This window comes from Dermacentor andersoni, chromosome 6 (genome assembly GCF_023375885.2).
Source record: "Dermacentor andersoni chromosome 6, qqDerAnde1_hic_scaffold, whole genome shotgun sequence".
NCBI lineage: Eukaryota > Metazoa > Arthropoda > Arachnida > Ixodida > Ixodidae > Dermacentor > Dermacentor andersoni.
In genome coordinates, this window is record NC_092819.1 from 92,042,432 (window position 1) to 92,066,110 (window position 23,679).

Consider the following 23,679-nt stretch of genomic DNA (forward strand, 5'->3'; position numbering starts at 1 on the left):
TACATAACTTCGGAGCGGGTAGGGTCTCTAAGCCAGCTTTTTCTCTCCTCTTGTCTCATCCTTTCAATCAAACTGTGGCATTAATCTGGACTCCCGCGCATGCGGGCCTTGCCGGAAACGAGGCGGCTCATACCAGTGCCCGAGGATTTACAGTCCGGGCTCAGGCATCAGATGTGTCGGACCTCGCCACGGAGGAGGCGCCGTTTACAGCGCGGGATCGACTTATTACTTACCACGAAATCTGCACACACTACCGATTAGACCGCTTAACCTTTCCGCCACTCGTGGGCAAATCCCCGCGTAGGTGTGAAGTTCTGTGGCGACAGCTGCAGACTCGCACCTTTCCGTCCCCTTACCTCCTCCACCGCATTCATCCCGCCATTTACCTTTCTCCCTCTTGTAAATTCTGTGTCTCTCCCAGAGCAGACTTAAACCACATCATGTGGGGGTGCCCTAAGCACCCCCTTCCCCCTTTCCTCAAGCAACTAATATCTAGTGAGGAGCAGTGGGAGGCTGCCTTGCGCAGCTCCAGGCCCGAACTTCAGGAGGCCATTCTGGAGTGGGCTGAGAGGATAAAGGAGGCCTACTTCAAGTAGTTCCTCCCCCCACCCTCTATTCCATTGCCCCCTTCCCTTTAAAGAGGGATAAATAAAGTTTTTCATCATCATCATCAATGCCTATAATTTATAATTTCTTTAATGAAATTAGTAAGTACAAGTAGTTTCCCCTATGTTGTCCTTGGTGTCTTTCTTTGTTGGCTTCTCATGATATGATTAACAAAAGTCGGGCCCCTCGGTTAACCCCCTTTCTTCTCGTTCATGTATTAAGCGAGAAAAGAAAAATGACAACACACATTGTGTGTAGTGCTGCATGTGACAGTGCAGGCCTTAGACCAAGCAGATTTCGATTACAATCAAATCTGACGGCCAATAACTGCAGCTCTCGGCGCTCCTCGCGGAAGTTAGCGCTCTATGCCAGAGCTGCTAAGTCAAACGCGTGGCAAGGGTCACTCTACTGACGGGACTCGTTCGACCTATGAGCACTCAAGCCCGAAGTGCAGAACGCGATAAGTTATAGACGGCTGCAGTAGCGCTCGCCAAAAGAAGAAAAAAGAACAATACAAAGGGAAATGCACTGACAGGGAGAAATGCATTAGCGAGCTGCCTTGTCGAGACCAATTTGTCAAGCGAGCAAAGATCGTTAGGAATGGCGGCAGCGCCGACGGCTCTGATGGCGGCTGCAGCGCCTGCGTGGCAGGTCGCGAGGGGGAAGGAGGTAGGCGGGATGGCTCGGATGAGGCTTCCAAGGACGCCATGCGGCTCTGGTGCTGAGCCGTTACGCCGGCAGACATCCACGGCCTTTTAAGAGCGGTGACAAACACTCAAGTGTCATAGCCTTGGTGTCAGAAGGAATGCCCTTGCAATGACGTGTGCACGGATCGTCAGGAGGTCGCAACGTGCTGTTCCTGCTCTGACACACACACAACACCTGCTGACGAGGTGCAAACAGACAAGTCACACGCGTGCGCTGTTCTCACTGGACTTTAGGATGGTGCGCTAACTTCCTGTGCAAACGACGACACGTTACAGTGTGGCTTTTTTTCCCACCTCCGTTGTGCTCATCTTGACGGAGTACTGTCACTCTTTATCCGCCCCTTTCTTTCCTCTTCTCCAGTGAAGGGTAGCAAACCGGATAATGTCATCTGGTTAACCTCGCCGCATTTCCCGTTATTTCTCTCTCTCTCTCTCTCTCTCTCACTATTTAAAAGTGATTTAAATCAGAATGGTTGTAACTACGAGACGTGGAACGATAACACTAAACTAACACGGGCAGTCTTTTCATTGAATTCTTTGATTATTTTAATGCTTCGATGCTCCAAACCTAAGTAACACACTACAAAGAAGAACAACGACCACAGCAGCAGCTGCATACACCTTTTAAGAACTGGAATATCATAAAGAAAGTGGCAACACCAAATTTATTTTACTACTGCAGCCACACGACCCATGGTGATTGCAACCACACAAGCTATTCAATTAATTTCTTTCTGTTAAGAATTAAATGGGCGGTCCACTAAGTGGACACTTGCAGAATATCCCCCTCCCTCCTTCACAGAACTCCGCTACACTCATCCCTCGGCAAAGTTTTAAAAAAGCTTTGCCTGCATGTTTTATTAGCCTACTTTCAAAATGCACTCGGAGAAGCAGTGGAACCTGCACAACAGGAAAAGTTGTTTCGCTAAAGTGTTCCTAAATTATTAGGAACAGCGGACATATTAGCGAAGGCGGTTGGCTAATGCAGCGCTTAAACGCCAAAAACCTTGCGAATTCGGTCCCAGGAATATACTGTGTTGCTGAGGTGGCTGAATGAACTGGAAGGATGAGGTTGAATTCACGGACTGCTGCACACTCCACTTCTCTCTCTCGCTCTCTCTTTTCAACGTTGAATCTCGCTCCACGTACATTTGCGTTCATCCGGATACAATCACGCAGAGCAAATGTGAAAGCACGCACGAAATAAGCGGCGGAAGGGACATTTACAACATCCGGCACCGGCCGCCGACCACCGCCGGTCGGATGACGCTTCGACTCAATGGCGGGATTCCGTGACCCCAGAGACGTACGGCCGCGCAAATACACGCGCACCGCCTGGGTCCGTTCGCCGATCGACGCAACACGGAAAGCTGTCAATCGTGCATCACAGCTGCGCCTCTCTCCGAGTGAACGCCGCTCGGTTCAGTACGGCGGCCGGCTGTGTATGCGGCAACAGCGTAAGTGACCAGTTGCCACACCGTACCCTCTCCCCCCGCCTCTCCCTGCCCCCATCGTTCGTGTACATCCTGTTCTCTGCCTCGGCGGCGTCTCCTCCTACCACTGTTGCACAACCATTCCGTCCCTGCTTGAAAGCGGCGGCTAGCCGACACTCCGAGTGCGCGCCATACGGTGGCCGCAGTGTATAACGCGCACTCGTATAGCAGCGTCAGATGCAACGTATATCCGAGTCGCGCGGAGCGTTTCTCATTGACGCAACGGTATGCGATCGGTGAGTGGTGGTGCTGCCCGGTATACAACGTTAAGAGATATCCACGAAATGGTGCCGTACGCTGTGGTAGCCGCGCATTTTTATTGCGATGACAATTAAACTGACAGTAGAGGAGCCTTCCCCGCATCGTGCTGCCAGGATATCGAAGGCGCGTGTGGAGAGTCAGATGGCCTCCGGAGACCCGAGAGAAGCGCAGTGAGATTGTCTGCAAAAGGTCGGCAGTTTCACCCGAACGGCGAGACAGTGTGCTCGCGAAGAGGCAGCGGTGCTATTCTTCGCGCCACATAGCTACCGCCGACAGCTAAGACGGCCTCGACCTGCTCTCCCTTCTCTCTTCCTTATGTTCCCCTGAAGGGCTGCGAAAAATAGCGCCCCTTCCTCTTCACAATCTCTATCTCTATCTCTCTGCAACCCTTTGGGAGAGCACGGCTCAGCACCTTGGGGAAGACGAGAAGGACATAAATAAGAAAAGAAGAGAGAGAGAGAGAGATCGTCTTTGTCGCAGGACTCATGGATGACAGCGGCAGAAGCATTGACCGCGATAGGAAGGCACAGCGCTGCACTTGAATCCTAGGACGGTATTCAATCTATATACGCGGGTGCAACGTGGTGATGCGAGGCAGCACGCAAGGCAGCATTTACTGGACCGAAGTAACAGAAGAAGCCATAGCTCGTATACGTTAGCTTGTGGTAGCGCAAGCTGAACGACAAGGACAACAGAAAGGTACATCTGGCACACACAGTGCTGTGTGTGTCAGATGTGCCTCTCTGTTGTCCTTGTCATTCGGCTTTAGCTACAACAAAATAAGATATGCGGTACCAACGAGCCCCTATAGCTATCCTCGTATACCAGACGTCTAACAGCGCTGCCACGATGACGAATGCCGCCAGTGACGTTGCAAAACTTCGCAACTCTAGGGGGCCTTCGTACAAAACAAAGGCTTCCTACGCGGCTCGATGGTGCACGAGATGAGACCGCCGGGCAACTGTCGAAGTTAGCCGGTACCCACGAGAAATATTTGATAACGTTCGCTTGACGTTTTACTGTCCGTTCCACTCAGACAAATGCACATATAGAAAGCGCTCACAGCTGGGTGAGTTGGTATGGGTTCACCTTTGTTAACAAACTGCGCGGTAGAACTCGATACAAGGAAAGAAGTGAGACGGAGGAGCGCAGACTAATAATTGATTTATTGGAAGTCCAGAATCCACCGTAAAGAGCGTCCAGCCTTGCATGGTGACCTGTCACTATGAATGTTAACAATGTAGCAAGAAAAGCCTTTATATAAAACCATAAGAAAAAGCAAGCCTGCATGCGACAGGCCGCGTGAGTCTGCGGTAGCACGTTCGCTATTTAAGGCGGACCCGCCGTGGTTGTTCAGTGGCTATGGTGTTAGGCTGCTGAGCACGAGGTCGCGGGATCGAATCCCGGCCACGGCGGCCGCATTTCGATGGGGGCGAAATGCGAAAACACCCGTGTACTTAGATTTAGGTGCACGTTAAAGAACCCCTGGTGGTCGAAATTTCCAGAGTCCCCCACTACGGCGTGCCTCATAATCAGAAAGTGGTTTTGGCACGTAAAACCCCACAATTTAATTTTAAATTTAAGGCGGATTACGTGCTCTCAATGAATCAGTTCTTAGTCTGCGCTCTTCTGTCTGATTTCTTCCCTTGTGTCCTGTCCTGCGGCACAGCTGGTTAAAAAAGATGATGCATATATTGACACGTGTGCTTGTTCATCTTTCATCGAGTGACCACGTTTCACCGTCTAACAAATCTCATCGCTCAGCGCAGGACGCACCTCCACGTATCATAAGGTCCTCGAACGTTATCGATGGCTATATCCGCTATCTATTGTCACCAAAACCTTGTGTAATCTGATCGCATGAATGCGCGTCGCGAATGGTGTCGTACTTTCTGGGAGACACTCGGGCACCAGCGTTTATTCTGAAACCTTCGATTAGTCGTGCATAAAAGCCGACGTGCCTGCCCCTCAAATTAGAATTTCGCGCATCGCCCACCGTGTTCGTCGCATTCGCTGCGCCTTGAGTGTAGCTTGCTTTTGTGGGCACTAACTAGTTCGCCCAATAAAAAGTTAGTTTCGTCATGCAAAGTTTTGCTGCTTTCTTTGCGGTCACTACCACGTGACTTTATACACAACTCTCACACACAGCAAGAACATAACGCGCGTGCCAGCAGCGAGAGGCAGAACACTGCCCTGGCTCCAGCACCGCGTGGATTAAGCGTAGCATCAATGGTGGATGCTTCGCCTTCTTTTTTCAGCCAAACGCACTTCGCCCACACCTCCTTAGTAGCTGTGGGTCTAATGTAGATTGCACATGGCTGGCACGAGATGTACGGAGTGTGTATGGTAAGGACAGTAAAGACCAAGCCAAATCGATTGAACCATTTCCGTGGACGCTGAGAAACCCCGACAACCGATGTTCCTTCGGTCTCATCTCGCACACCATAGAGGTGCGACTTCTGTAACAACGTTGGCAGCACTCCTCCTTACGCCTGGTTTCTGAGGGGCTTCCAGCACAACGGTAAATATTGTCACTTTCAATACTTCACCTTCGGGCGTACCCGCCGTGGTGGCTTAGCGGCTATGGTGTTGCGCTGCAAGGCACGAGGTCGCGGAATCAACTCCCGCCCGCGACGGCCGCATTTTGACGGGGGCGAAATGCAAGGACACCCCTGTCCCGTGCATTGGGGGCACGTTAAAGAACCCCCGGTGGTCAAAATTAATCTGGAGTTCCCCACTGTGGCGTACCTCATCACCTAATCGTGGTTTTGGCACGTAAAACCCCAGAATTCAGTTCAATTCACGTTCTCGTGAAGCTAAATTTTTTTTATGCCTTCAAAGGGAAAATGCAGGTCTCTCCAAAGCTCGCATATACTAAAGCCTATGAAGACAGTCTGGTAAAGCGAAGGAATTTATTTATTTATTTATTTATTTATTTATTTATTTATTTATTTATTTATTTATACTGTGGAGTCACGTCACTCCAAGCTGGGGTGGGCACAGAAGATACACAATAAAATACCCTAATATGGAAAAACATCATAGAAACACACATAAGACACAATCATACACATGTTCCATTGGACACATACATATCGTACGAACACATTACAATGTTCCCACAATCGAGTCTTCCAGGTTATCAAGAACGTTTCCACATTCGGGCTATGCACTACACATTGCGGCAATTTGTTCCAGTTGGCAATTGTGTTTAATTGTAATTGTGTATAATGAAGTGCCTGCAAAGTCACGGATGTATTACGGGCAGTGGCAAAACAGACACCTATATAGGACGTGCCAAGGATGTCAGAACTCGCTTACACAACTTCGCTCTCTTTGATGTATGAGCTGCTAGGATTGACCTACATCCGCGAAGATTCTTTTCTTTCTCTCCTTTTAATGCGAATAGCATTCTTCCCTTCTTTCAACCGTTTTGATTCGTCCGTGTGTCCGTCTCTGGGTGTCCTTCCGTCCATCTATCTATAGCCATCCTCTTGCGCCGACCCAGTGGCCCAAGTTGTCTAATAACTTGGGCCAATGAATATGGCCTCGTTATCGCGATGGCGCCGCGGTATAGCTGCATCGTTGTCGTTCCATCTTTGTCATCCGACTGTCGTCACGCTGTCGTCTTCACGTCATCGTCGTTATACAAAAATCTCAACCTCAAACAAACCAGGGCGGCCAACTCGATCGTAAACAGGCTAGCCTCCCGATCCGTCCTTATAATTCTACCCTGCGACCTCCCCCCTCCCCCCTCTACCTAAAGTGCACCCAGGCTCTGTTCGGTCACTTAGAAAAGGTTTCATGCTGTTCTAGATTTCACGGCCAACAAATTTCATAGACATGTTGAGCTTTTAACTGAAAAGCCGGTGGTTTTGGCCCCCAGAATAATCCGCATTTGTGGCAAAAATGAGTTTATCCAATCTACAAACTGTCTATAGGCTCTCCTATACTGCTTTATTTTCACACAAACTTCACTTTTACTTTACTTTCTTATTAGATCTTTTTCGAATGAAAGTACACAAGCTACGTATGAGCAAAAGTCAATAGTTTTATTTCCGTTGATCCATAGTACAGTCCACTGGCATGCGAAGAAGTTCTTGGCAGAGAACATATCCATCATCACCCAGGAACGTCAGGCTATAAATTTCCGTGTTCTATGTGGACATTCCGCAGGCTTCACAGACGAAAAAATAAAAGAAAGCATCCGTAGGCTTTATTAGGCACTCAGGGTAAATGTTTATAACCATCACGCCGGAGTTGGCGCCGTGGCTCGGGCATTCTGCTGCTGAGCGCGAGGTCACGGGTTCGATTCCCGCCTGCGGCGGTCGCATTTCGATGGGCGCGAAACGCCAAAACCACGCACGCACTTAAGTTTCTAGGTGCACGTTAAAGAACCCCACCCCTGGTCAAAATTAATCCGTAGCCCTCCGTGGCCGCGCTCTTAATAAGCACCACCGTTGGTTAGGCGCGTTAAACGCCACGAATAAATCGATAGGCAAGTGCTTGCGAGGGGGATGCCTGTCAAGAAGTCAGCGCTTCAGCGTGCTACCAACCAGGTTGTGCTCGAGTCGACGCAGTTTCGCTGGGGCCGCGACCACTACTACCGCGTGCACCTCATACCGGGACATCTGGCGGCGGTGGACACCGGCGCAGCGGATGTCGCAACGCGGCCCCACATGTTGCATAATGCCTCGGGGCCGTATTTAGCGACCGCGGAGAGCGGCGCATTGCATCACGTCGGCGTGCCTGAAAAAAATACACAAGTAGGAGAACGGGTTTCCTATGCGGCTCATTTCACGACACCTAGCATGCGCGGATCGTTTTAAACGTAACACCGACCGGCCTCCTATATTTGGCTATCACTCCGGGGAAGATTTATGGATGAGGCTTCGACTGCTTTCGGCCACCCAACGCGTTAAGCGTGCTGGGCCGTTGAAATACGACGAGCCGCTCGCCGCACTGCCACCTAACGCTTCAGCTGCTGCCGTACAAGTTTTGAGAATCCAGTGTCGCGTGGCACCGCATGACCTATGTACGTGGCATTGATGTGCACCGGATACCTTAATGACTGCAGACTTTTAATGCGACTGGCATTCTGGGGATACTTCACGCACTTTCCGGTAACTGTGTCTCTGACCGTTTTCCCGTCAACCTTGGGTCACATGCCAGTCCGTGGTCTAGAGGCTCGAGCTTCGGGCTGTTGTACTGAGGCAGTCGGGCTCTAAACCAGTCATTGGACAAACTCGGGTGACTGCGTGTGTGCCGCTCTACATTGACAAAAACAGCATTCCTTAAAATCTAAATTTATTCGCTGCAGACCTGAATCAAACGTGCGTCATATATGTCTAGACGATCTTGTCTACAAAGATATTCTCACATGCGCCACGCGCTGACTTCATGGCGATGCCACTAGATGTGTTCAGAGAAAAAGCGAGAGAGAGAGACGGAGGAAGAGAGAGAGAGAGAGATGCGCCTCATTAATGCCGCGTTTCCGGCGTTGGTACTACGGCGTGGCGCTACCTTGCTTCAACGCCAGCCACGTTAACGTCGACATTCATCGTTAGATGTGTGCTGCCTGAAATTTCTCCCTTCCTTGTTTCATAAAGGCCTCAAGAGGATAAAACAGCCTCGGTAGAAAGAGAGAAGAAAAATGAGCAGAAACAGGAGAAAGACGTGCTGCGCATACATATTTGTTTGTCTTCTTTTTTTCCTTCATCTTCTGAGTCTAGTATACTGACCTTAGAAATTGGTTTGAAGCATAGAAGACGTTACTTTAGAAAACAGTCTCGAAAGCATCATTCACACGGTTTCTTGAAGAATTCTCGCTGCTTTCCACACGAAAGCTGTTTCCTTCATGCTCAACTTTCTTCTTTATCTGAGCCTACTCTTTCTCGTGTCAGACGATAACTTAATACAGAGAGGTCGCCCAATTTTTTAATATCAAGAATAATGATTGAGACAACGTTGTAGAAACTCACTTTATTTTTATTTTATTTTTTATTTCCGAAGTGTTTCAACATCATGAGATCTGCTCTGTAGTGCGTGTAATAAGGTGTTATAGGTTCTGTGACTACCAGAGAAGCAGAAGTCGAATCGCATCACAACATCAGCGGAATAAACTATAGGATATTTCTCAGAAGGGGCTGTAAACATTATAAACACGTAGGGTAACAGGAACAGTCTAGACGAAGTATCAAACCTATAGCATTCCTTATGTATTAAGGGGAGACTAAAACATATACCTAAAAGTTGCACCGTTGCAATAATTTTCAGGAAAACGGTAGATATTGCAAATCATCTACGTGCAATATATTGCAACGGAGCGCCTTACTTAGGGGAGGTGCGAGAATTTAATTAAGTGGAGAGGGTGAACGCCTTGAAGTTCTTATTTGAAAGCGATGGCTGTAAGGATGGATAGGAAGAAAGGCCGTTCAAACTTTGCGCACCTAAAGTGAATGTGTGATGCGAGCGCTGAAAATCTCTTTACAAACGCAGGATATTAAATTAGCCGCGCTAACCAGGGTGGCACCCACTCTGCGCCGACGGCTGCAGCCGGAGAGATATTAGAGAGCTTTAGAATTGGGGGAGCCGAAACTGGTTCCCCGCGCAAATTTCACTTAGTTTAGAATTGGAGCGAACGCAGGCCAGCGTTAATTGGATTGTGCGTTTTGTATGCCGTCGTGATGAAAACATAAAAGTTCTACGATGACACGAGCACGTAATAATAACGAATTGAAAGAATTGAAAACAAGAGGACATATTCTCAACAAATACGAAGCCTAATTTCTATAATATATAAATATAAATTATGGGATTTTACGTGCCAAAACCACTTTCTGATTATGAGGCACGCCGTAGTGGAGGAATCCGGAAATTTCGACCACCTGGGGATCTTTACCATGCACCTAAATCTAAGTACACAGGTGTTTTCGCATTTCGCCCCCATCGAAATGCGGCCGCCATGGCCGGGATTCGATCCCGCGACCTCGTGCTCAGCAGCCCAACACCATAGCCACTGAGCAACCACTAATTTCTGAAATGAGAAAGACCTCCTAAAATTTGGAGTGACCTGGATTTTTTTTTTTTTTTTTTGAGGAGTCCGTCGTAATTCTCATCAAGTAGGGAAGCCATTGGCGTGAACGAGACGCTACTTAATACATAAACTGTACAACATGAACTGTAGTGCACGCATAACGAAATAACATTACTCAACTGACGTCCGCTATCCCTGCAATCGATGCCGATGGCTGGCCGATCAACTTTGGTTCCGGTTTCAGCGCGAACAGCTACGAGGGCGCTGCTGCGATACTTGAAAGACACGGGACTTTCTGACAAATTGTGACTGTACACTGCGTGACGTAGGACTGTACGGTGACACTGCGTAAGACTAGGAATGCCTTTGCGGGCTGCGTGACTGCCCACAGAAATTGTTCGTGTGTACGTGCGTGTGCGTGTTTAGGTTTTTTTTTTCCTTTTTTTTTAAATCCTTCTTTCTTTCTCACCTATTGCATCCCCTTGCCCTTCTCCCAGTACAGGGTAGCCAACCGGAGATAATCTCTGGTTAACCTCCCTGTCTTTCCTTTGCCTTTCTCTCTCTCTCTCGGTTCCGGCGGGGCACACTGATTTCTCTGGCTCCCTGATTTTACAGCGAAGCTGCGAGCCTCTAATTGGTCGGGATTTTTCGCGGCGCCGTCCTCACGAAAAAAAAAAAAAAAAACCTCCAGCGATTGAAGCGAAAGGTGCATACATCCTTTGATATCACGCATACAACATACAGAGCAGCATTTGTTCCAATAAAGAACAAGCACAAAACTAGCATCTGAACCATACAGTTGTTGATAAGGCACTCCTGCTAAACATGCGAAGCACGTAGCGCTCCCCGCATACGTTTCCCGGTAAAGATTACTGTTGCGCAAGCTTCCGCGGCGACGCAGCCTGCGACGTGGGGAGTGACGTCACTAGCTTCTCATATTAGAGAACCATCCTAGCAACTGATTTTTTCGTTGTTGCAGCACCGCTATGTGTAGGTAACGCACACTTAGTACTCCCGAGGAGCAGCGTGAATACGGAAAGTGACAGGGGGAAAAGAAACGACAATACGACCAGCGGCGGCGAGTTGCCGCGGGTCGTATTGACGTGAAATTCCAGAACAGTGCAAGACCGCACGTCCACATTCTCCTGTGTCTGAACAATGCACCGAAGGAGGAATTGAGCGATAAAGCATTGCATACCCCCTTCAGCAGTTGTAGTGGTGGTTTTCAACAGCGTCGCTGGACATCCACTTTCGCAAGGCAGGGATGGCGAGTCAATTTTTCGTTTTTTTTTTTGGTGATCGCTTACGGAGCCTAGGGCACGCTTCCTCCACGATGCGCAGAACGTCAGGTGACCTATCTGCCCCCGTCATCAATGCACCGTTGTCGGGGGGCCGCGGCTGCTGATTGATCACTGCGATTAAGAACCGCCGGCATCGTAGCGATTCCGACAAATTTTATTATTTATCCCAATCTCGTTTGCATGACTCGGTATCCTTGGCAGAATGCATCGACTGGTGTGCGGCACACGACGTTGTGAGACGCCGATCGGCGCAGCTCTGACAAGCTTATGGATACGGCTGCACATTTCATGGTGAAAGAAATTTCAATTTAATCCTGGGCCATTACGTACCCAAACTACGATCTGATTATGAGGCACGCCGTAGTGGAAGACTCCGAATTAATTTTGACCACCTGGGGTTCTTTAACGTGCCTCCAATGCACCGGACACTGGCGTTTGCAATTCGCCCCCATCGAAACGTGGCCCCCGCGGCGGCCTGGATTTGATCCCGCGACCTCGTGCTTAGCATCGCAACATCACTGCCGCTAAGATACCGCGGCGGGTCATTTTATGGTGAGGTGTCGCCGAACAAATGCACCAGTATTTCCGTGCTGTCCCCGAGCTTCTCCAAGACCTAGGTCTAACGCGCTCATCACCAAGCAGACTTGAGGAGTTCGCTTATGCCTTCTTCAATCGCCGATTCCGTAAAAACAAGGGATGCCTTCGGCATACGCACTTCTGTTTTCATTTACTGTCCTGTCAGCCAGTGCAATGCAGGTTAGCGTATATAAGACGGAACTTTCCCGCCTTAGGCCTACGAATTCTTGGATCGGTAGCGAATTTCAAAAACCGCAGCAATTCACCGTTCAATCTTTCTCACTTAAGAGGAAGCTTTAACTGGGGCTTAACTCTGACATGACCTATTCAAATACATGTAAACCGCAAAAACGTTTTTCTGAGGTAACCCCTGGACCAATTTTAATGAAATTTGTTGCGTTTGGGAAGGAAAGTTAAATTCTAGTGACTGTTGGAAGTGTAATTTCGATTTAGCTCCTGTTTTTTTTTTTTTTTTTGTTAAAAGGATTTTCAAAAATTCGAAAGAAATAGAAGCCCGAAGTTTACACATTAATAGCTCTGCATCAAGAAGAGATATCGCGGTTCTGTAAACGACACCCATTAGGTCATTCAAAGCGGGAAAATTCGATATGTCAATTTATACCTTACGTGAATTCATTACGTTTTTTGCAAGGGTTCCGAAAAAGTTGTATTTTCATACTGCTAAATTTCTTGCGTTTCATGTGTAACATATTGATTTTGACCACTTTAGATGCACTATTATATGCAATTCACATAATTGTGATATCTTTTTTCATTGCCGAGTTGCAGACTTAAACTTGATAGTTTCGTTTTCTGAAAATTTTCCATTTTTGCCACTTTAATGAAAAATTGACGAGCTAAATAAAAAAATCGACACGAACTGTCACTACATTCTAAGTTTTTTTTTTAGATGCAAGAAACCTTGTTGAATTTGGTGCAGTGGTTGCCGAAAAACACGAATTCTACTTTTACATGTATTTAGATAGGAGCACCTGAGCTAAGAGAGAGAGAGATGCAAATGAGAGAAAGGCAGGACCCCACGCTATTTCTCGAGTTTTGCTTCTCGGGTAGGCGCAAACCCAAAAGCCGAAAGTTACCTTGGGTTCCGGGCATGCGTACTGATAGCCTGCTGTGTTCTTGGCTTCCCAAGACGCTTGGGTATCCAGTTATACAACTCTATTACGTAAAATGGGGAAGTACCAGGAACGAAATAGTGCGAAACTGGCGCAGTGTGCCATGGTGACACGACCCATTTTTTTTGCGGGAGAGCATGAGAGCTTGTGTCTTTGAAGAACGATTATTCATATATGTTCTCTAAAAGTAGGTCTCTGTCACTAGGCTGAATTCCGCATGTTGCTACAGTTCACTACTACCACCGTACTTTTGTGCTGAATTCACTGAACAAAAAAAGGCACTTGATGAGAACATCGATAATAGAATCACACCGCAATGTCTCACAAGCCTGCCGCAATCACAAAAGGGTGACGATCAGATGCAGGGGATCATTTGTTCTGACGGGTCACTCAACAGCAACTATTTCCAACATGACTGCGAGGACAGGGCCATCATTTACCCTGTCAACATCAAAGCAATATCATTCCGGTCAACAATCTCGAAACAGAGTCTGCTGTGTCTTAATTTTCATTACGCCGAAGACCACGGCATCGTCAGCCTCAAGTCATCCACGTTATCGCGCCGTGAGGCCACCTACTCATCCTAAGCCACATTCTGTCCATGTGAAAAAAAAAATGGATTGGTAGATGTACGCATATCCGAGCAAGTCTGAACATCAAAGACAACGAAGCTGTACAAAACAGCTCTCGAACTCTTCAGGTATCCGAGGTATCTCTCTTGTTTTGCCACTGCCCGAAATATAACCAAGACTTCACTATATCTTCTATCTGCCTAAGACTTCACTAACACTTTCACTATATCCGGGGCAGTACCTTCGCAGTATAGCCAAGCTGCTCAAATGTTCCAGAAGTACTTTGTTGCGGACAAGTTGGTTCCAAGTAACGTACTGTGCGAAACACATGAAAGACGGGAAAAGAGATAGGACAGAGCGCAGCGTCCGGTCACGGGTCACTGCACTCTGTCCTCTCTCTCTTCCCACCCTCCAAGATTCTGCTCCAAGTGTTAGCACCGGTGAACTCAATGATTGTGGTGAGCTACCAGTCAGGACTTGATAAGGCCTTCCGAGTGCACTCCAACACATTTTTATTCTTCTGTAAGTTTATTTCATATTATCAGGGTCCCCTGCGAGTATTTGACTCGATAAGCGTCCTCCTGCACAGACCTTGTAAAGACTAAATGGCGATCATGAATTGTTTTTACTTTGCCAGACTATCGAACATTACCTTTGTCTTGTGCATGTTAATCTTCAACCCTGCTCTTACCCTTTCTCGATTAATGTCCTCAATAATTTGGTGCAATTCATCGACAGTGTTGCTGAAAAGGACAATGTCATTCGCAAACCATGGGATGGCGAGATATTTGCCGTTGTTGCTCATTCCTAATCCTTCCCAGTCTAATAGCTTGAATATTTCTTCTGAGCACGCAGTGAATGGTGTTGGAGATATTGTGTCTCCTTACCAGACCCCTTTCTTGGTTGGTAATGTTCTTCTTGTCTTTTGGATAATCAAGGTAGCTGTGGAGTCCTCGTAGATATTTCCTAAGATATTCGCCTATGCCTCCTGTACTCCTTGATTACACAATACCTCGATGATTGCTGCTATCACTACTGAATCAAATGCCTTTTGATAATCTATGAGAGCCATGTAGAGAAGTTTGGTGTACTTCGCACATTTAAGTTACCTGTATGATGACATGGATGTGATCCATTGTAGAATATCCCTTCCTGAAGCCAGCCTGTTCTCCTGGTTGACTGAAGTGATGTGCTGCACTGATTCTACTGGAAATTACCTTCGTAGATATTTTATACAATACTGAAAGCAAGCTAATGGGCCTATAATTGTCCATTTCTTTGACATCTTCCTTCTTACGGATTCGTGTAATATTGGCATTCTTCCACCTCCCTGGTACACTTGAAGTCGTGAGGGGTTGTGTATAAAATGCCACACACTTTCCAAGCATATTCTCTCCTCCATCTTTGATTAGATCGGCTGTTATTCCAACTTCTGCCACTTTTCCCCGGAACATGTCTTGCAAGGCAATTGTAACTTCATCGCTAGCTATATAAGGAGCATCTGTATCCCGTTCTTCTCTACTTCGAGTGAAGGTAGCGTGACTGCTCTAGGAACAGGCGAGTATAGCATTCTCCTGCTGCTTTTATTGTGTCATCGAAATAGCTGGCGACATTACCCAGCTTATATTTCACTGCATGCATCGAGCCTTGTCCATCTTGCCTTGCCTTGAGTCGGCCTCATTCAGTATAATCTTGTCAAGGTATGACTCATGTAACGTCATAGGTGGCGCTCATGACGCTAGAGTTCTCAGACGCCTGGTAGCTGCCAGGGCACTGGTTTTTCTGGGCCAGCAGAAGTTGCCTCGCGTGCTTCCTCGAGCCATGCCGCACTCGCATATATTTACAAGACCGTCCGGAGAGTTTAATCGCAACACTAAACCTTACTATCACTATCAATGCTTCGCCCTTCCGGCCAGACTGCCTTCCTTCTTTTTTTTTTTTTTTCCATAGCAAATTCACGCCTGTCCAACTGGCTTAACTCACCGCAAAAATGGACTCGATACTGATCATATTGGTCCGTGCATGTATTTCGGAGACCGCGACCGGAAACACTAAGGTCAACGATGACGACATCATTAGCATCGCTAAAATAAACTTCTCGAGAAGATGGCGGTGTGTGTAGGCCCTGAGGGCCCACTGTTGTCGTAAATGAATGAGTTCAGAGACAGAGAAATACCGCTGAAGTCTGCTATTTTGATTTTTTTGCACAACATGCGCATCGATGGCTGAGTGTTTATCAGATTCTAAGTGACACATATATATGTGGACACTTTTCACATTCTCAAAATGGACGATATTTTCACCGACGTTCTTTTTAGTCGATGGACCTGCCACCTTTACAGCACGAACTCCCCGAGATTACCGTCGCTTCCGCAAAGCTATACGACTAATATTAGCTCAAGTCACGCCCATAAACCGGTATTTGTTTGAAGTTCATGCAGTTGGAATGAACACAGACTAAGTAAAAAAAAAAAGCCAAAACGTCCAAAGCGCCTTTCCTGCTTTTGTGGTCGCCATTTCGTACACACCTGCAGTCACAACAGTGATCGCTTCTTAGCCGCAATCTTAAGGACAACGTTGCAGCAGCTTCGATTGGTAGGACTTAAAGTTCCGAAGAGGCTCAGCGAAGCTATGAAGTATGTCGCACTGGAGGACTGAAAATTAATATTGCCCACCTGCGGCTCTTACCATTTCTTTCTTTCTTTCTTTCTTTCTTTCTTTCTTTCTTTCTTTCATTGCGTGCCACCTAAATCAAAGAAACACCAGTTCTTGCCCTGACCAGAATGTGCCCGCCAGGGACCGGAAATCGAAACCCGCAACTTCGTGCCGACCACGCGACAGCCACTGCAGGTACCGCTGAACGGTTCGGATTGTGGAAGAACGCGTTCCTATCGAGCAGTTTCCACCACACGCTTTCTAATCCGCATAGCTTGCAGGACGCGGCTTCGGACTTCAGCCGAGCGGCGCACGAGACATTCCCAGAGATGGAATCTTAAGCAGAGAGATGCCAGCAGCTTCTCAAGAAAAAAAAAACTGACTGCACTCGACGACTCGTAATTGTGGCGCATGCGGCGGCAGTGCCCCCACCGTAGGACTGAACCCGATATCCACAGGATGTTCGCGAAAAGCACGCAGCTTCAAATGGCGGTGCAACTTTGCGTGCATTCTTTTTCCTATGGTGCCGTTCTCCATGCTGTCTGTGTTTTATACTTAAGCGAGCAACTACACCAAGGACAGGGGTAAGACGCAAAAAATAAATGCAAATGCCAAGAACATATATTTAAAAAACAGATCTATATAAAAGGGCGAGTTCTACGTTAACTTGGTCTGACTTCCGGAGAGTTTCGGAAAGGACGGCGTTATTTAGCAGGCGCTACTTATCAACATATTCCGTGCCGGAAGAGTTTGTTTTTCGCTTCGTATATCGCTGGCGTGTTATCGTTGATTTATGCCCGTCTGAAGCTCTGTTATCACCCGCTGACGCTGCTATTTCGGTGAAACAAAAAATCAGCAACGCCGCCAGATCCAATTCTCTCGCAGCTCGGCGCACAGAGAGGAACATGTATACTACACCACGCGGAAAACGGATTGCCGATACTTATCACCTGCCCGAAAAATTAAAGACCACCCAAGGCAAGGACACGCATTCCGCAATCCGTACATCTACGTACTGCCTTGGTTATTATTCTTTTAGTTTGAAGATATTTTCTTAAGTTACCTGCAGCACACACAAAAGAAACGATTTAGCCATGACGTGAATTACCTAAAGGTGAGGACGTTACTTGCGCTTCAAATCGCAACGTCAAGCTCTAAATTAAGAATATTCTAATTATTACTTTCTAATTATTAACTTCATCATGTTCCCGGAACACAGGTCGACTCTCCACGATGGCTTCGTAGCTATGGCCTTCTCATGCGTTTGTCGAGCGTTCAACTTCCAGTCAAGGCGGCCGCATTCCCGAGGCGAATAGCAAAAAAAAGAAGAATAAAAAGGGAAAAAAATTACGCTAACCCGTGTACTAAGATTTAGATGCACATTTAAGGAACCGCATGTGATCGAAATTAACATGCCACCCTCCTTTACGGGGTCGGCCGTAGCACCAGTGTTGCTATCTAGGGAGCTTAACATCATGAATCAAACGAATATCGGTGCACAACGACAAGACGCGGGGACACGCTAAGGCAGGAATCACTTTTTTTGTGTTCAGTATATAGTCTACTTCGTCAACCACCTTGAGATAACTGATAACCAGATGTACCTACATAAATTACCGACCGAAAGACCTTTCTCCCGTAATTGCAGTTAATCTAGGAGTTATTCAACTAGGAGCTGCCGCAATGCTCGTCCTATATGAAGTCCACTTATCCTTGCGTAAAATCGCATTTTGCAGCTTTTTGCGAAAGCGCTACTTCTAAAAGGAACGTAAAGAAAATTGGATTAGATTGACGTTATCTGTGAGGAACAGAAACAAGACGCGCCGCGCTCAGTCGGTGCTAAAGGGACATGAAAGAAACAAGAAAGAGAAACGCACAAAATGACTCGGACGTCAGATTCCAGCAGACACGAAAACAGGTTCGACTCGTATGAGAGCGCCGCCAGATGCCGCCGTCATCTCTTCTCGAATCGGAAGCGTCACCATCCCGGGACGACGCTAAGCCTTCCATTAGAACCTGAGTGTGGCGGAGATCTCTTCAGATGCTGAAAGGTCAGCTGACTGCGAGAGCGAGAAAGCCGACGTAAGAAGGCAAAAAACACCAATCGCACGACCACGCAAAGCACAGTCCAGCTGATATGCACTTTCCGTGGCGCGACCGCGTGGCTCCTGAGAAATGTAACCAGTCTTTTATTTTACCCTGTTAAGCGTAGTAAAAGCAGGTCACATGACTGATTTCTAGTCGACACCGAGTGTAACTGAGATCATCAGTGGTATAAGTTCTAAAAAAATAAAATTATGGGGTTTTACGAGCCAAAACCACTTTCTGATTATGAGGCACGCCGTAGTGGAGGACTCCGGAAATTTGTACCACCTGGGGTTCTTTAACGTGCACCTCAATCTAAGTACACGAGTGTTTTCGCATTTCGCCCCCATCTAAATGCGGCCGCCGCGGCCTGGATTCGATCCCGCGACCTCGTGCTTTTAGCAGCGCAACGCCAAAGCCACAAGACCACCGCGGAGGGTCCGGATATGTCGTACGCCCTTGATGCAGTACGCAGCAGGTGGTGCATATCTTGTGCCGCTCTCCTGCTGTTAGCCCAGGTGACGTCATCCTCGATGAAGTCCTTCCACTCATACAGCTGACAGCAGGCGTGAGGGCTGTGCCGGCACGCGTTAGTCTTCTTAATCTTTTTCACTCAACGCGATTGTCGACTCGACCCTCTTTCTCAGACCTTAATGACCGTTCTGCTACCACAACAGACCAAAGTTTATCTCTTCTACGCACTGCACGGCGTGACCATAACATTTCATAATCCAATGGAAAGTACAGTCTACGCGTGTGTGTTATGTAATTCATCCAAGTTAGACTGGCGAAAATAACATTTTACACCTCAATACGCACGTACGGCGGGGAAAAGCGATTTATCAGCGCTGAAACTGAAGGCCGAATATCTCAGATAGAATTGCATGCATAACCTCGAATTTCTTTTTTTTTTTTTTGGTGTGAGGGGGGGGGGTGTATATACTAGAGGCGTTGGAAGCTAGCCATTGATTCATCATTAACAGTTAATAATTAATCTTGAACTAGACTTCAGAAAGGAGTATGTCTCTGTTGCCACTGGAAGGTACACATGAATTTCGAATGGGTGTTTCCAATCGGTTTTTTTTTTCTTCACGGAAACATTTCTTTTAGCTTTAGCATTCTAAGCCACATCATTTAATAAAAACCTCTTACATTTGTCACCCTGAAAACACAGCCGTACACATCACTCGAGCACACCAGCGTGTTTTTTTTTCGTCATTCCTTTAACGCGACCCGAACGAAAAGCACACATTTAAGCATGGAACAAAACATGGAAGAGAGTGCTGTGGTAAGTTTCACCCTTTCTGCCTTTCTTCCTGTCGGAACCAACAAAGACAGAGAGAGACGTGATTCATAATAAATAAAATTCACAAACAGCCAAAGAGGAAGACTGGGATGTTATCCACGCCGCATGCACGTATATACAGGCCAGAAAGGGAAGAAAGGCGTGAGAAAAATTCTGCCAGAAAATGTTAGCAGAGGAACGTGGTCAAATGGTTCCCTACAGTGTTCACCAACACACGCTCTAATATACATTTGCGACCATTATGCCTGCGTTGAAACATCGTTAGCACCTGTAGAGAATGCATGAGTTGGCGGCAGCGGCCACTTGGACAGCAGGAAAAGAATTCCGTTTGCCGCCAGCGAATAAGTACACACACACACACACACACATTATGTATATATATATATATCGGAACAGCATGGGCTGGATTCGCGACTCGTAGAATGCCGGCGAGCAAGACGGAGGAAATCAGTGCCCGCGTGTTCGCGAAATTATGAGCGTGATTCGGCGCGCCGCGCGCTCTTTGGCGAAGAGCGTGATCATGCTCGTCTCGTCGCCCTCGCATCAACGACGTAAATTAACGTCTTTCTAATGAGTTCGGCTAACGAGAAAAGAAAGAGCGCCGCCGCTCGCGCGAGCACTCGTTGCCCGCCTTCAATTAGCGAGACAGCGCGGGAGCGTTAATGGTGCGCCATTGTGGAGATGTCGCTCTAAATCTCGTTTTCTCCTTCGCAAAGCACTCGCTCGCGAAACCGCGGGAGATGCGAAGAGAGCCGCGGAAGGTGCGGCAGGTAAGACGTTCGGACTCCGCCATCTACATCGCGTGTTAATGTGCACGTCATTTATTACAGTGTTCCGGAACTCATCATGGGAAGCTGTCCATTCCGAGCAGCCGTTTTCATTTCTTTTTTTTTTCCCCATTCTGCGTCCAACGAATGATGTACTAAGGTAAGACAACATACGGCCAAGAGTAGCTAAAAAAATAAAACCTTGTAAAGTATGCTCGCAATTTTTGGTCAAAATTCCCAGCGGACACTGTTTAATACCTCGTGTAGTTACGTCGTACAAGCGTGTTAAATGTAAAACTATGTAAGACTGGAGTCACACACGTCGCATATGCAGGAAGTCACATAAACACGAGCTGAGTGACCGTCTGCGATGAGCTTCTGAACACGTGTGGTCACTTGCTATTACAGAACTGTGATCGTTAAATGCTTCTGAACTTCATGATTTACGAGTACGCTTTTGCATTCAGGATTAGGAATATGTGAATGAATGAATGGTTTATTTCATCATCAGTTCAAGCATACATATGCAGTGGTACAGTGGGAAGGGGTGGCGAAAAGGCAACTGAATGCCTGACAATGCGCCAGTCCCCGCCCAGACTATACGATATTGCACAGCACTCAGCGTGTCACTCTGTAAGACATCAATGTAGTAAAAAAGGAAAAAAGGAAAGAACAACAAAAATATTGCAGTACACTCAGCCTGTAATACACTATACATAAATATAATACTACCTAATAATACATAATGTACGTAACACTAATACATCATGTAACACATAAATGCAGTGGAGAAAAAAAAACGTATCCTATAAGAGAAAATAACATAAAAAGGAAGAGTTCAGGCTTGTTGGCTATCCAAGTTGGGGAAGAAAAGGGGAGGGAAATTAAAGACGAACGGTATAGTGAATGTATAAACTCACAAAGCTCGTTATCCACCGATGAGCCTTCTCAAGTTACCTGCTAGAAAATTTGGGTAGTTAAGGTGGTATAATCCGATCGGCAGGACCACAGATTCTTTAAAAAATCTGTCATGTACAATATGAAGAATGGCGAAGTTATCTGCACCAGCATCACCTATACACTTTCATTTTGCGTAGCGGCTCTCACTAATTACGTGTAAAACATGAAGCATGGCCGGAGCCGTTACTTGAAGGCCTTTAAAAGGTTGGTCGAAGCAGCTTGGAAGGCCCTCAAGTCAATCATTTGAGCAGCTTTGTCAAGATCTCAATGACAGCTGCTGTGACTGTCATTCGGACAGCCACATCGGGTCCATATAGTAGCAGTTACTATATAAACCAACTCGCCTCGAAACAGCATCACTTCCTTTCTAAGGATCCAACTCTTAGCGTGATATTACATTATCTCGCAGCTCAGACAGTGTTCCCAAGGCCTTTTGAACAATGTGGGAATGCAGCTTCCGCTTGAGCCGTCTCATACTGTGATTCACAAAAGGCGCCAGAAGGGCACATTTCAAGATGTGTGGTCGTGACAAAAGGATAACTCATCCTGTTAACCCAATTATTTATAGAACCTAATCTACCTTTTTTTTTTCCCAGCGCACTCTGCGTCAAACATCGCTGCAGAGCTACGCCATGTCCTCTATCGCTTTCTTTTTCTTTTTTCTTCTTTTCGTTTGTCTCACCGCCGTTCAAGTTGGCCACATCATTATGCGCGCTAGCTACGTCCGCGCCAGAGCCGGAAGGTAGTTTGTCCAAGTCATAACGAGGCATTTGTCGTCGGCACGTCACTTGGATCGCAAAAGTGGGCGCGAGAGAGGTGTGGGGAAGGAGGAGCGAGCCAGGGACTGGGGGGACACGACGGTGACGAAATTGGTCACGGCTTCGTCGAGGCGACGATAGCTTCCGCGTTTTATCACCATTACTAGCACGGGCGTTAACGGCGATTTACAAAAAAATGAAAAAATAGCGCAGGAACCGAGAGAGGCGGTTCCTCCCAGCGCGACGGTCGTGTTTCGTCTGTTGTCTCGTTCGTGGTTGAGTGACAGCGGCCGGAGCCCGGATTTCTTCGGCCGACCAAGGTTTCTTCTTTCAACTCTGTTCCCCTTTTTTTATGAGAGTTCGAGAGGTACATATAGGCGTCCTCCCGGCGAACTTACATGTTTTCCGAGGATGGACAGAATTTTAGCGACAGGAAGCGAAGGGGTCGACCGAAGCAGCCTTTGCCACTGGTTTGCTATTCAACCTAACGTAGAGTGAGAAGGGTATAGAAACAATCACTGAGAGAGAGAGAGAGAGTACAGACGACAACAACAAAATATGCAACGAGCTGTGTAGAAGAAGTGGCAGAATAAAATGTATCCTGTCGTCTTCATTCAAACAACGATGACAGCCGCTTTGCCAGTTTGAACATCTCGTTTTGACGGATGCTCGGAGGCACTAGCATCCAAGGAAGTTCCAGCTGGTTTTTTTTTTTTTCATTTGGAAGCAAGAAGTAGTGATTTTAGTGCGATGGAAATTATATGGACGCTTCAAACAAATTATCGCCGTCGCCGTAGCCGTTGCCGTGGCGTTCCGTACATTTACGTATATTAGGGGTGGGCGAATATTTGAAGTTCCGAATATGAATCGAATATCACGCACTAACTATTTGAGTTCGTATTCGAAATGAACTATTAGGTCTTTTCCACTGCCAAAACTAACCAAATATTTCTCAATAACCGACCGTTAAAATCTGGTTACTATTACCCGTACACTAAGCAAAGTGTCGCGAATTATCAGAAGTAAAACAACGACAAAACTTTTCGAAGCAATGCAGAAACAAAATGGGTAATACAAGCACTGTTTTCGGCTTGGCGGTGGAAGCCTATATACAGGGCGTCTCACGTAACTTGTGCCAAAATTTAACAATATGTGAGGGGTACGTAGCTGTACAGAAACAAGGCAATGTTTTCCGTCAATTGGAGCAAGGTTTGGAGCAAGGCAATTGGAGCAATTGGAGACTATGGTTTGTTTCTTTATTGTTCCTAATTACATATTTAGTTATTAGTTAACTTCGCAAATATTGTAATCAAAACAAAATTGTCAATAAGAAAATTGTAGGACGTCACGAAAAATTCCCGATCCATCTTTCCGTTGCTGAGTACGTGTTACATAAAAGCTTTTTCCAAGCCTGAAAGGAGCCCGTAAAAACCTTCGAACGGTTCCGCGCGATTATTCACGCA

General features: G+C 46.9%; 1 protein-coding gene across 2 annotated transcripts in view; it reads right to left on the reverse strand.

The window, feature by feature from the left end:
* LOC126522590 (protein eva-1 homolog C-like) overlaps positions 1-23,679 on the reverse strand; it is a 172,003-nt gene that overhangs the window by 134,777 nt on the left and 13,547 nt on the right. Inside the window, exon 2 of one of the 2 annotated variants that reach the window (XM_072288824.1) lies at positions 18,218-18,400. The exons of the other annotated variant lie outside the window; for it this stretch is intronic. Within the exon in view, the coding sequence (XP_072144925.1) occupies positions 18,218-18,350 (133 nt within the window). The 5' untranslated portion in view covers positions 18,351-18,400. The remainder of the gene's footprint in view (positions 1-18,217; positions 18,401-23,679) is intronic. 2 annotated transcript variants of the gene reach the window in all.